This window comes from Alosa alosa, chromosome 6 (genome assembly GCF_017589495.1).
Source record: "Alosa alosa isolate M-15738 ecotype Scorff River chromosome 6, AALO_Geno_1.1, whole genome shotgun sequence".
NCBI classification, from domain to species: Eukaryota; Metazoa; Chordata; class Actinopteri; order Clupeiformes; family Clupeidae; genus Alosa; species Alosa alosa.
In genome coordinates, this window is record NC_063194.1 from 926,148 (window position 1) to 938,590 (window position 12,443).

General features: G+C 43.4%; 2 protein-coding genes across 3 annotated transcripts in view; one reads left to right on the forward strand and one right to left on the reverse strand.

Moving 5' to 3' along the window:
* Positions 1 to 73: 73 nt before the first annotated feature.
* si:ch1073-357b18.4 (uncharacterized protein LOC797129 homolog) lies at positions 74 to 2,694 on the reverse strand. 2 transcript variants are annotated; one of them, XM_048246519.1, is made up of 4 exons: positions 2,321 to 2,694; positions 2,000 to 2,035; positions 1,391 to 1,722; positions 74 to 1,014 (listed from the first exon to the last, which is right to left on the reverse strand). In XM_048246519.1, exons 1-4 carry the CDS (start codon positions 2,445 to 2,447, stop codon positions 358 to 360), a joined length of 1,152 nt encoding a protein of 383 aa, XP_048102476.1. In that variant the 5' UTR covers positions 2,448 to 2,694; the 3' UTR covers positions 74 to 357. The 2 variants fall into 2 exon arrangements, with proteins under 2 accessions (XP_048102476.1, XP_048102475.1); XM_048246518.1 differs by having other exon boundaries at positions 1,391 to 1,725.
* Positions 2,695 to 4,243: 1,549 nt separating this feature from the next.
* LOC125295541 (serine/threonine-protein kinase tousled-like 2) overlaps positions 4,244 to 12,443 on the forward strand; it is a 28,556-nt gene continuing 20,356 nt past the window's right edge. The window contains exons 1-7 of the mRNA XM_048244854.1: positions 4,244 to 4,772; positions 6,207 to 6,311; positions 7,727 to 7,792; positions 7,966 to 8,029; positions 9,402 to 9,439; positions 11,298 to 11,396; positions 11,914 to 12,003. Coding sequence (XP_048100811.1) covers positions 6,231 to 6,311; positions 7,727 to 7,792; positions 7,966 to 8,029; positions 9,402 to 9,439; positions 11,298 to 11,396; positions 11,914 to 12,003 — 438 coding nt within the window. The 5' untranslated portion in view covers positions 4,244 to 4,772; positions 6,207 to 6,230. The remainder of the gene's footprint in view (positions 4,773 to 6,206; positions 6,312 to 7,726; positions 7,793 to 7,965; positions 8,030 to 9,401; positions 9,440 to 11,297; positions 11,397 to 11,913; positions 12,004 to 12,443) is intronic.

A 12,443-nucleotide genomic window follows, 5' to 3' on the forward strand; every position in this document is an offset into this window, starting at 1 on the left:
ATGGTGTGTTGTGAAGACATCGTGCCAATCATGTGTTGTGATCTCGCCGCTGGAGCAAGATTGGTGTCGTGAAGCCTTGGCATCGCGGTTCGACCCAAAGACTGTGCCGATGAGTGCCCATAAAACGTTGGTATATGGCCGCCGAGTGGAGGGACTTGCCTAAAAGGACTTTGCTATAGCCTACTTTCCTAAGCTTCCTCCAATGTTTGTGAATCCCACTTAGTAGGACTACTTCTTGTCTTAACCTAATGCCTTAATAACCTTAACCTATTACCTTTAATCTTTAATGTAGTGTTTTACACATGGATTTATTGATGTGTAGATGGGTTATTAGTTTGTCTGCTGGACTGTCCAAACTCAGTGTTTGTCGGCGAGCCTCTGCAGCAGCGCGATGATAGTGTCCTGTTTGGAGGAGATGAGCTCCAGTGCCGTGGCCATCCTGCCCACTGACTCCGCCACGCGGTTGGTGGTCCGCTCCCTGCGCCGCTCCCGCGCCTCCTGCCTGCAGTGGCGCTGCTCTTCCAGAAGGGCACGCTGCTCCTGGGCGCTCAGGTAACCCCCTCGCAGCATGGCACCACGCCGCTCCGCTTGCCCCCCCTGAGGCTGGCTCACAAACGTGGGCATGCCCACTGCAGGGGCGCCGCGAGACTTTCGGCGGGATGAGGCCGCGAAGGTCATTTTGGGTCGTGGTGGTGGCGCCGACGACACGGTTAGAGAATTATCAGAACAACTCAGTGGGGCGTTTTGAGGAGAAGGGTGTAGAGGCGGGACCGGGGCGAGGCTGGGTGGCGTCATAGGGGGAGTAACCCTCTGCGGGGTCAAGGTAGGCACCTGAGTTGCTGTGGCGATTAGGTTGCTAGGGAAGAGGCTGGAGGGCATGGCGGCGGAGATGCCCACAGGTGGGCGATCCTCACACAGCGCTGCCGCCTGGGCCGTCGTGGCTAAGCCCAGCAGCGTGGCAGAGGCTGAGCTGCCCTGAGCGATCTCTGTCTTCCCCAACACAGCATCCATCACCTACCCCGACACCAGCGAGCGAGACAGAAAGAGACAGATGGAAACCAGAATAAACACGTTTAGGATTCTGTAAGTGATTCCATGTGTGATATTTGATTCTGATATAGCACTACTTCTTGTGCTTCTGATGTTGTTTTGCTTCTGATACACTGATTTTGATTGTGATATCTGATTCTGATATATAGGCCTACTTCTTGTGCTTCTGATTCTGATATTGATTTTTGATGGTGATACCAATTGTCCTTCAGATATACTGATTCTGATTGGGATATTTGATTATGATAAACTTATTGTGCTTCTGATTTACTGGTTCTTCTGATTGTGATATATGCTGCTGATTCATTCCTGTGTGGCGGTCATGTGACTGTGGGCTTACCTCGTAGTACTCCCATGAGGTCCTGGCCTGTCCACGTCCCCTGCAGCGCTCCTTCACACGCTTGTAGGTGACGATGAGGTTGTTCCATTTGCGACGTATCCTCTCGACAGGCAGCGGGTAGCCGTGACTGTCCAGCTCCTGCTGGACACTCTGGAAGAGCCGTGAGCGCTCCCGCTGACCATACAGGTCCCAGCGGGCCGCCATAGCCTCAATCAGCAGCATGATGGCATCATGGGTAAATTCAGACGAGCTGGACACCGCTTCGCCTTGGCCTCTCACTCCGGCAGCACCCGGAAGGACATCCTGGGAACCACTGGAGCTGTTGGTCATTGCTGCTGAAGTCACACACAGACACAAAGTGTGGAAAAAAAACTGTCATCAATTTCAAATGCAAGTGGACTCAAATATATATTTAGATCATATATATATATATATATATATATATATATATATATATATATATATATATATATATATATATATATATAATGGGAATACTTAAGTCACACATACACACACAGACATTTGAATATGAAATAAACAAGCCCACACACATATTCCTAGGCAGACCAAATATATGTGCACATACATGGAAATTGGGTCACTCACCTAGGGGGACTTTGCTGTTCTCTTTGGAGGTGAAGACTGTTGATGAACATAATTGTTTGTTGATGCTTATATACTATTTGCTTTTTACATGTTATCGGTATCCCAATAATAATATTTTATATTAATAGGCTATCTTGAGACAACCAGGCATAGGCATATTTGTTTTAATCATTCAGGTATGTCAAACATCTGAGGTAATGAGGATGCGTTGATTACTTGTCCCACAATAAATTAAACCTTTCATTTCACTTCATTACTGTAACGAATTACGCTGATCTGAAATGCAACATCAATGGCGTTCACTGAAGTGGCACAACTTACACAGCATGATCGGGGTCGGACCCGCAGCTTGGTCGCTCTGTGGATCCATACCGTCAGGACAGTAGGCGCCCGAGAGCGCCACTATACAATCGTCTGCGAGGGGCTCGGCCTTTGGCTTTACGTCCATGGCTGCGCTGAATCTGCTTGTCGACAGGATGACTTACCATCTGTTTTCACATGCGATCAACGGGGTTACGTGATTCACTCCTCCATTCTGATATTGCCACACTTAAAACAACTAATTCGTACAGTTTTGCAACTTCATTTGAAAAAAAGTATAATCTGTTCTTTTAACTATAGAAACGCTCCAGTGGAGTACTTATTTGTTTTGTGTGAATTATCGCATGGCTCTTGTAGGTAGGTTACAGACTGAAATAATGATGGCTGCGCTCTTGCTAAAGTCTGCGCAACACTTCTGCGTGCTTCTGCAAGCTGATTGGTTGGTTACCATTACGCGGCACGCAGGACCTGCACCAACGCAGACGTCAGTTCTACAGACAGAGTGCCTGTCTGCTAGAGAGCAGGGCAAGATGCTCTCGTGATAAAACATGTGCCTCAATTGGTTTACAACAGACGATAGATAGATAGATAGATAGATAGATAGATGCTTTATTAACCACAAAGGAACTCTTGCCATTCTATGACATACAGCATACAAAAGGAAGCACACATTACAACAATAAAAACATATGAAATTCCAGCTGTGAAATTATTGTTGATCCACCAAAATTCCTACAGAGAACTGACACTATGTCCACGAGCCAGATCAGATTCACATTGAAATGAATGGTGCATCTTCATTATTTCAACATTGATGCTATCTCTCTCTCTATCTCTCAATCTATCCATCTATCTATCTATAGTCTCTTTGGTAAGTTTCTCAAATATTTTTTCAAACAGAGAGTGCAATTCCCAGAACAGTTCGAAGAAAGAGATTAAAGGTTGTATCAGCGATGGCGGGGTAACATCATTTCTGTTGACGTTCAAACAAAACAGAGAGCTATAGCTCGCTACTCCCTCCCGTGCAATTGAAACTCCTGAACGCGCATCTCGTGGGTTATTGATTGGAACTCTTTTTTTGCCTTTGAGTGGTTGGCAGCACTTGTTGTTAGCAATTGTTTTTGTGTGCAGATCTCAGAGTCTAGGCTGCCTAGAGAGACGTTTTTTTTACGGACCTGCTTATTGGGCGGGCAGCTAGCGGATTGTTTATCGGAAAGATTAGATCAATGTGATCATTTTTGTTTGGGCCATTTTTGGGCCTGCAATTGCTGATAACCTTTAAACAAATAACGAAGCACACAATGTTCAAAATAATAGTTTATCTCTCAAAAGTAATGCCAATTTCTCACCAGAATGACATGCAAATGCCATGTTGTCAATAAATTATCGTCTATTCTATTAACATATTTCTGATTTCCAAACTTTCCACACAGGGGCATCACTAGACCCCTTTTTACTGGGACACACTGAATCAAATACACAGTGCAGGGTAATTACAGAATATAAAATATTCAAATAGTAAGCTTGGAGACAGCAAATAAACTATAAATTGTTGATAATTATTCAAATATAGAAATTAAAACACACAATGATCCAAAAAGAATGTAGCTGATCAAGGCTGATGTATCCAGAAACTATGTCTGAATGTGGGTTGGCATGGGGCAGAGTGGGTTGGCATGGGGCAGAATACAATCGCTAATCCGGCAGAGACCATTTTCAACTGAGTATTTGGTATCAGTTAGGCCTATTTTAGATGGTGAACATGCATCTCACATTTCACCATATCACATTTGGAAATAAAAGGTCTTTCTCGGTTTTAGAGGTGTCCATGTTTGGGATCTGGCAGTGTCTAGTTTGGGGTGTGAAAGATGATCATGGAAAAGATACAATTCGTTCAGGTCAGGGTCATACATTTATTCAGGGTCATTATTTTGCCTGGCCCTTGAGCTACTTGAACCTTGCCTGGGAACCCCTACAGCTCGACTCATTCTGTCTATCACTAGCTAGTTAGCTAAATATCTATTGAGAATATCTAAAACTAAGAAAAGAAAAAAAGCGGCCGTCTGAAGATTAACCACTCTTCCCTAAGGCGACACCAAAGGAGAAAGCTTTTTAACAAAGCCTGAAAATGACTGCGTAAACGAAAAATCAGGGGCCCTTCAGTAGCAGAAAAAAGGGGAGTAACGTTGCTGTGGTTGTCCTCGGCCGGGGTACACCTCGGCGGATGAGGGAAACCCCGAGGATCACGGCCTGCAATAACATTTCACCATCTTCAACTAGCAGTTCAGAGAAGAAAGGGAACGCCTGCCAATGGTCACATTTGTCCTAACAAGTTAGATGTGTCACTGCATATAGACGAAAACGTGGTGTTCACAAGGCACTGGCTCATCAGTAAATCATTTTTGGAGTAAAGAACCAACGGAGCCCCGTGAAAAAAACAACAACGTTGCAGGTAGCGACAAAACTTGTTCTTTTGCAGCTGCTAGCAGCTAATGATATCACAATAGCGAGCTAAATATGCTAGCTAGCCTAGTAAAATTAGCACACCACTCCACTACCTAACTATGGTCGCTAAATGTATTCCAGTTATTTCTATACACTTCAAGACACAACTCTAACTTTTTGTTTAGTATATACAGTCTGAAGTTGTGACAAATGTTGTGGGACTCTGTAAGCGTTAGTAAATCTGATGGCTTCTCAAACATTAGAAGCTAACGTTACCCAAAATGAGTTAACCATTAACGTTAGCTCTTACACTAGCCAATCAACCCACCACCACTAGACTTTTAAATCATTATTTTTAACCGTGGGAATATGGTGAGATTAGCGAACAAGTAAACTGTGTAGGTTATTGAAGATATGTTCCAGAAAATGTATCATATTTCCAATAATCCTTTAGATTATAAAAAATAGTGTTCACGTTGTTGCGATGTTTACTTGCAGGCTAACTAGCATTAGCTAACGTTACCTTGGTGAATAACTAACGTTAGCTATCACTGATGTTATACAAATTCAGCTAGTTAGCTGGATAGAAAGTGTTTATGAACCCACTCTAGGTATTTGGCAAAACCTGTAGCACGCTAGCTAAAGCCTTTGAAAGGCGTGCTCATTTGGGTAAACAACTTCAAAGTACATTTTCCTGTTATGTAAACATTTGTTTACATTTTATTACATGTAGATGTTTGTATCTGACATTCCAATATTGGCGCGTTGTTTTTAGCTAGCTAACATAAATGCTACTTTTCAGTTTTCAGTTAGCAACGTCTGTAGCTTCTACCCTTAGCTAGCCCGTAAATTAACATCACATTGGAAACTTGGTAGTCAGCTTGTCAAGAGAAGTACCTCATGTATTTTGTATGAATCTACGTACTCCAGTCCCAACACATATATCTACGTTACATCATGTCTTGTCACAAACTATGTTAGTTTGTGACACTAACTATGTTAGTTTGTGACACTACTGGCAGTGTGAGATGTATCGCTAGTAAGTTATCAGTTATCAACAGGTAACTTAACGTTTAGAGACTTTAGTTCTAGACTTATGTCCGTGCATGCATATTTTCTTCACACCTATCTGCAAAATTCTCTAATTATGTTTGGTGTGTCATTTTCAAGATATGGCATTCCCTATGAAAAAACATAAATAGAAGACATTTCTGTCATTGAATGTTGTATAGGCTACTTTAGGCTTTGTGGTTATGGTTCAGGTTCTAGTATTTAAAAATTCTATTGTATATTGTTGGCTTTGAGAACTGGTTGGTTGTGCCAGAAAACAGAAAGTGCATATGTGTAATGTCTTCCTGACCAGTACCTCTGTGTTTGGACCTGTCTGTCTGTGTGTCTATCTAATCCATGTCTGCCTCTCTGCCTGTCTCTTCCTACTCAGGTGCAACGGGCACTCTGAGCAGGCATGATGGAGGAGCTGCACAGCCTTGACCCACGCCGTCAGGAGCTGCTGGAGGCTCGGTTCACAGGGGTCGGTGTAGCCAAGGTGAGGCCCGTCAGAACCAGTACCATCAGAGCCTCAGCTTACCATCGTGTGTGTGTGTGCCAAGACATCAGCCAATGCCAGCACGTATGCGTACAAGATCAGGACCCGTCTGTTCCAAAGTTTGGGTCTTGCTAGAGCTTACCCATCCACATTCACTGTGTCTTGCTCAATAAAGATTCAGGTCTGCAGATTAATTACGGAATCGTAGGGATGTAACGGTACACCAAAATCACGGTTCGGTGTGTGCCTCCGTTTGGAAATCATGGTTCAGTTAAAGGCGCTCTAAGCTATGCTACGCGGTTTCTAAACTAAAACATTTTTTGTCACATACAGCAAACATCACCTCACCATTTGCTAGGTTTATGTGCACTGAATACACTGTAAAAAACGCGGTCTCTGTGGACAGCCCAGGCTCCAAAAATGGCAACAAAAACAACCTGGTCCAGTTTGCCCAACATCGCTTAGAGTGCCTTTAATTTTTTGTACTGTAAGCCTGTTGGTATTGCAAGCCTAAAATTCACTGACACTATTGCTGATTGCTTTTCAAAATACTTTTCCTGTGTCAAATGTTTTTTGACGTTAATAAACTAAACTGACATATGATCCACCACTTAAAATGTGTGGGAGCTCAAAATTGAAACATGGTCCACACATAAAAAAAAGCCTACTATTAAAGAGTGCATTTGGTCTGGTAAAAAAAGTTTAATCACCGTTCCATATCAATGCTTCAATGCGGTAACTAACAACCATAGTAAGACGACGGTTGAGGCTGGAAGCAGGCTTCGCAACAATGGAATCAACTGTAAACAAGCTAACTGTCCACCGCTATCACTGTTTGCGCCAAAGAAAGTTGTACAACAAACTGAATAAGTCGGCTTCTTTTCAAACAGAACCACTTGTTTCCTTTGCGTGCATGATTGTGGCATGATTGTGGCCGTATAACCACCTTTGAGGTGTCCTGTTATAAGGAATTAATGAACTCGGCAGAGGAAACTTTGACAAGTTCTTTGCCTCCATCTCGTCCATTAATTCCGTATAACAGGACACCGTTATCCCTTACGCACAGTAAATGAAAAGTTACGCTGAAGGCATTTCATGATGCCTTAGATCGTATTGTAATTCAATTGAAATAGCATTACACTAAGCACACACACACACACACATATACAGTAGTGAGTTGTGCGTGACCATGGGTAGTGAGGTAACCCTTTGGCATGAGACCTGTGTGTGTTTCCAGTGTGCACCTTAGTGCTGCTCTTCCTCTTCCAACATTGGTGCTTTAACATTTGTACTGTAAAGCTGAAATCACTGGCTGAGATGCTGAGTGAAATGACGTGAGAAGATGTGAGTGTGTGTGTGTGGTACACTCTGTAATGTGTGTGTGTGTGTGTGTGTGCGTGTTTGTATCCAACCAGGGGCCAAATGAGTCTTCAAACCAAAGCCTGTGCAGTGTGGGGTCATTGAGTGACAAGGAACTTGAGGTAAGTACTATAGTACTACACATACAGTTAAACCCACCCGCCCATACACACAGAAACACACACACATACACATTGTCTAAGATAATGTAATCAGTAAAGAACTCTTTATTTCAATGATGCTGATATACACTGTGTGTGTGTGTGTGTGTGTGTGTGTGTGTGTCTGCCTGCAGACTCCAGAGAAGAAGAGCAGTGAACAGAGGGTTAGGAAAAGGAAAGGAGAGCCCTATGATGGAGGTATGGCCAAGTGCTCCTGCAGCACCACCCCGTTCTTTCCCTCCCTCCCTCTCTCACAACATTAAATCCAAGTCGTATTCTAAACGCGCTCATCCGCTTAGCTGAACCTCGATGCACATTGTACACTGTTTCAATTCAGTTGTGAAATGCAGATGAACGTAGATGAACCTGTGCAATAAATTTAGTATTGCGGCATCTTTGTATCGTGATATAATTGTAAAGCAATTCTCCAAATGCAAAGCACTTTGAGCTGCATTCTGTGTATGAAAGGTGCTATACAAATAAAACATATTAATATTATCATTATTATTTTTATTATTATGATTATTAAATAGAGATGTTTCAAATAAGATAAGGCTAATCAGAATTCTACGATATGCCCGCTTGACAACGGCAGAGATAGAACTGGCTTTTTGCCATAGCAACCATACATTTAGAACGACTGGCCTTCATAGCAACCAAAGATCTTAGCTGTGATGCATATGCATGCAATGTGATGCAAAGTATAGAAAGGTGATGAAATATACAGAGACAGGTCAAGAAATATAGTGCAATGTAGACAGTAGTATACAGTTAATTTACAGACGGTGTTTTAGAGTAATATGAAGTATTCCTTTATTCTGAGATACATCTGAGATACATCAATAGGCTCTCAAAACAATCCCAAACAGACATAAGGTCTTTATAGAGCAAATCCATATAGATTATTTGTCAATTAAACCAGTAAAACAGAATTAGGGGATAGAATATTACATTCACACTCACATAGCTCATATTTTTTTAAAATAAATCAGTGAAAAAGTATCCTGATAAACAAGCAGCATTTTAATGCGTTGGTCATATTTCATAATTTCAATTTCTCTGTAGGTTACCTGATAGCCCAGTTTGAGAGGCGCAAGACGCGTGACATTATTTATTTTTGCAGCCAATCACTGCTGTCGTTTTATTTTATTGATTTGATCTTAGTCATAGAAGCTAAATTCGAAGGCAGGCCACAGGTAAAATCCAACAAACCGCATTCACCCCGCAAGCCAATAGTTGAAGAGCCCTCTCCTAGAGCTTTTGAGATATTGCCACTGCTCCAACACTGAAAGGCACGGTTAGAATGCTTGGATCAAGCCATAGTGTATGCCACTGCCTGCTCACGTTGGTGACCGGACCAGGGCAAGCACACTTTCGCAGTTCCTGCCGGAAATGCAGTCTAGTTATTATTATTATTATTATTATTATTATTATTATTATTATTATTATTGTTATCGTGGCCAATAAGTTGTGTGAAGCGTGTGCTGGGTTCTCACGTTCTCATCTCTCGGCTCTGGGTTCTCTGCGGTTCTGTATGATGGTGCTTTAACAGCCTCTCTGGCTTTTGTAGGGAAGGGCAGAGGACTCAAGATCAGTGACTATTTTGAGGTGAGTGAGCAGCCATAATCTGCTGTATCTAGAGACACATGCATGCATACACTCTTTTCTCTCTCTCTCTCTCTCTCTCTCTCTCTCTCTCTCTCTCTCTCTCTCTCTCTCTCTCTCTCTCTCTCTCTCTCTCTCTCTCTCTCTCTCTCTCGCGCTCTCTCTCTCTCTTTTTCTTTCTTTCTCTTTCTTTCTCTCTCTCTCTCTCTCTCCTTTCTATTAGTTAATCACACGTTCAGTGTGACCTTTAGGCGTTAATGTTGCTTTGTGTTTGTGGCATTTCCAGTACTGCCAGTCTCTCTCACTCTCTGTCTATTTTGTCTGTTTCTGCATCCTCCTGGTGTCCCTCTCTCACTCCTCTGCTCTGTGCTGCTGTTTCCTCTTTGTCCTCCTCTTTCTCCATTCTGGACTGGTCTGCTGTGTGTGCGCGGTGTCGTGTGTGCTGGCGTGTGTTGGCGGCGTGCGGCTGGCGTGTGTGTGTGTTGTAGCGTGGTGTGTGATTCGTGTGTTGTGTGTGTGTGTGTGTAGTTTGCGGGTGCTGGCGGTCCGGGCACCAGTCCTGCTCGGGGTGTCCCTCCTCTGGTGCGCTCCTCTCCATAGCACTTCGCTCTCTAACCCACCACTACGGTGAGAGTGGACTGCGTGGCCATAAAAAACACACACACACCTCAAAGCACACCTGTACACACACTAGTGTACACACACATACATATATCAAAGTTTCCGACTTCACGACTCACCCGGTGGTTTGATATCCTCCTCTGTGCTAACACAGCATTCTCCCTCTATGATGAGGGTATAGCATCACACTCTGTATCATTCTCCCTCTATGATATGAGGGCCAGCATACGCCTCTGTATCATTCTCCCTCTATGATATGGTATAGCATCGCATTCTGTATCATTCTCCCTCTATGATATAGAGTTATAGCATCACCGCATTCTGTATCATTCTCCTCTATGATATGAAATTTATAGCATCGCATTCTGTATATCATTCTCCTCCCTCTATGATATGAGGTATAGCATCGCATTCTGTATCATTCTCCCTCTATGATATGAGGTTATAGTGCATTCTGTATCATTCTCCTCTATGATGTGAGGTTATAGCATCTGTATCATTCTGTATCATTCTCCCTCTATGATATGAGGTATAGCATACGCATTCTGTATCATTCTCCTCATGATGAGGTATAGCATCGCATTCTGTATCATTCTCCCTCTATTCTGTATCATTCTCCTCTATGATATGAGGTATAGCATACGCATTCTGTATCATTCTCCTCTATGATATGAGGTATAGCATCGCATTCTGTATCATTCTCCCTCTATGATATGAGGTATAGCATCGCATTCTGTATCATTCTCCCTCTATGATATGAGGTATAGCATCGCATTCTGTATCATTCTCCCTCTATGATATGAGGTATAGCATCGCATTCTGTATCATTCTCCTCTATGATATGAGGTATAGCATCGCATTCTGTATCATTCTCCCTCTATGATATGAGGTATAGCATCGCATTCTGTATCATTCTCCCTCTATGATATGAGGTATAGCATCGCATTCTGTATCATTCTCCTCTATGATATGAGGTATAGCATCGCATTCTGTATCATTCTCCTCTATGATATGAGGTATAGCATAATGATTCTGTATCATTCTCCTCTATGATATGAGGTATAGCATCGCATTCTGTATCATTCTCCTCTATGATATGAGGTATAGCATAATGATTCTGTATCATTCTCCTCTATGATATGAGGTATTAACAGCGTGTCTTGTAGCGTGTGTGTATTGGTGTATGCTGCATTATTGTGTGTGTCTTGGCGTGTGTAGGTGTGTGTGTGTGTGTGTGTAGTTTGCGGGTGCTGGCGGTCCGGGCACCAGTCCTGCTCGGGGTGTCCCTCCTCTGGTGCGCTCCTCTCCGCAACACTCGCTCTCTAACCCACCACTACCGGTGAGTGGACACACGTGGCCATAAAAACACACACACACACCTCCAAGCACACCTGTACACACACTAGTGTACACACACATACATATATCAAAGTTTCCCGACTACGACTCACCGGTAGTTTTGATATCCTCCTCTGTACTAACACAGCATTCTCCCTCTATGATATGAGGTATAGCATACGCACTCTGTATCATTCTCCCTCTATGATATGAGGAATAGCATACGCACTCTGTATCATTCTCCCTCTATGATATGAGGTATAGCATACGCATTCTGTATCATTCTCCCTCTATGATATGAGGTATAGCATACGCATTCTGTATCATTCTCCCTCTATGATATGAGGTATAGCATACGCATTCTGTATCATTCTCCCTCTATGATATGAGGTATAGCATAATGATTCTGTATCATTCTCCCTCTATGATATGAGGTATAGCATACGCATTCTGTATCATTCTCCCTCTATGATATGAGGTATAGCATACGCATTCTGTATCATTCCCTCTTTGTGCAGGTACAGCAGGGTAGCCCGTCCTCCACGTGCTCTCTGAGCATGGAGGTGTCCAGCAGCTTCAACAGACCTCTGCTACACAAGGCCTGTCAGGTGTGCGACCCATTCACCCATACCTCCTCTTCACCATACACACACACGCTCACTCCACCCATACCTCCTCTTCACCATACACACACACACGCTCACTCCACCCATACCTCCTCTTCACCATATACACACACGCTCACTCCACCCATACCTCCTCTTCACCATATACACACACACGCTCACTCCACCCATACCTCCTCTTCACCATACACACACACACACTCACTCCACCCATACCTCCTCTTCACCATATACACACACACACTCCACCCGCCTTCCTCTTCACCATACACACACACACACTCCACCCATACCTCCTCTTCACCATATACACACGCTCACTCCACCCGCCTTCCTCTTTACCACCCCCACCTGATATTAGGAGCCTGAGTCTTCCCAGAGCCCGTCTACGGAGAGCCTGGCCACTCCGTATTAAGTCCCAT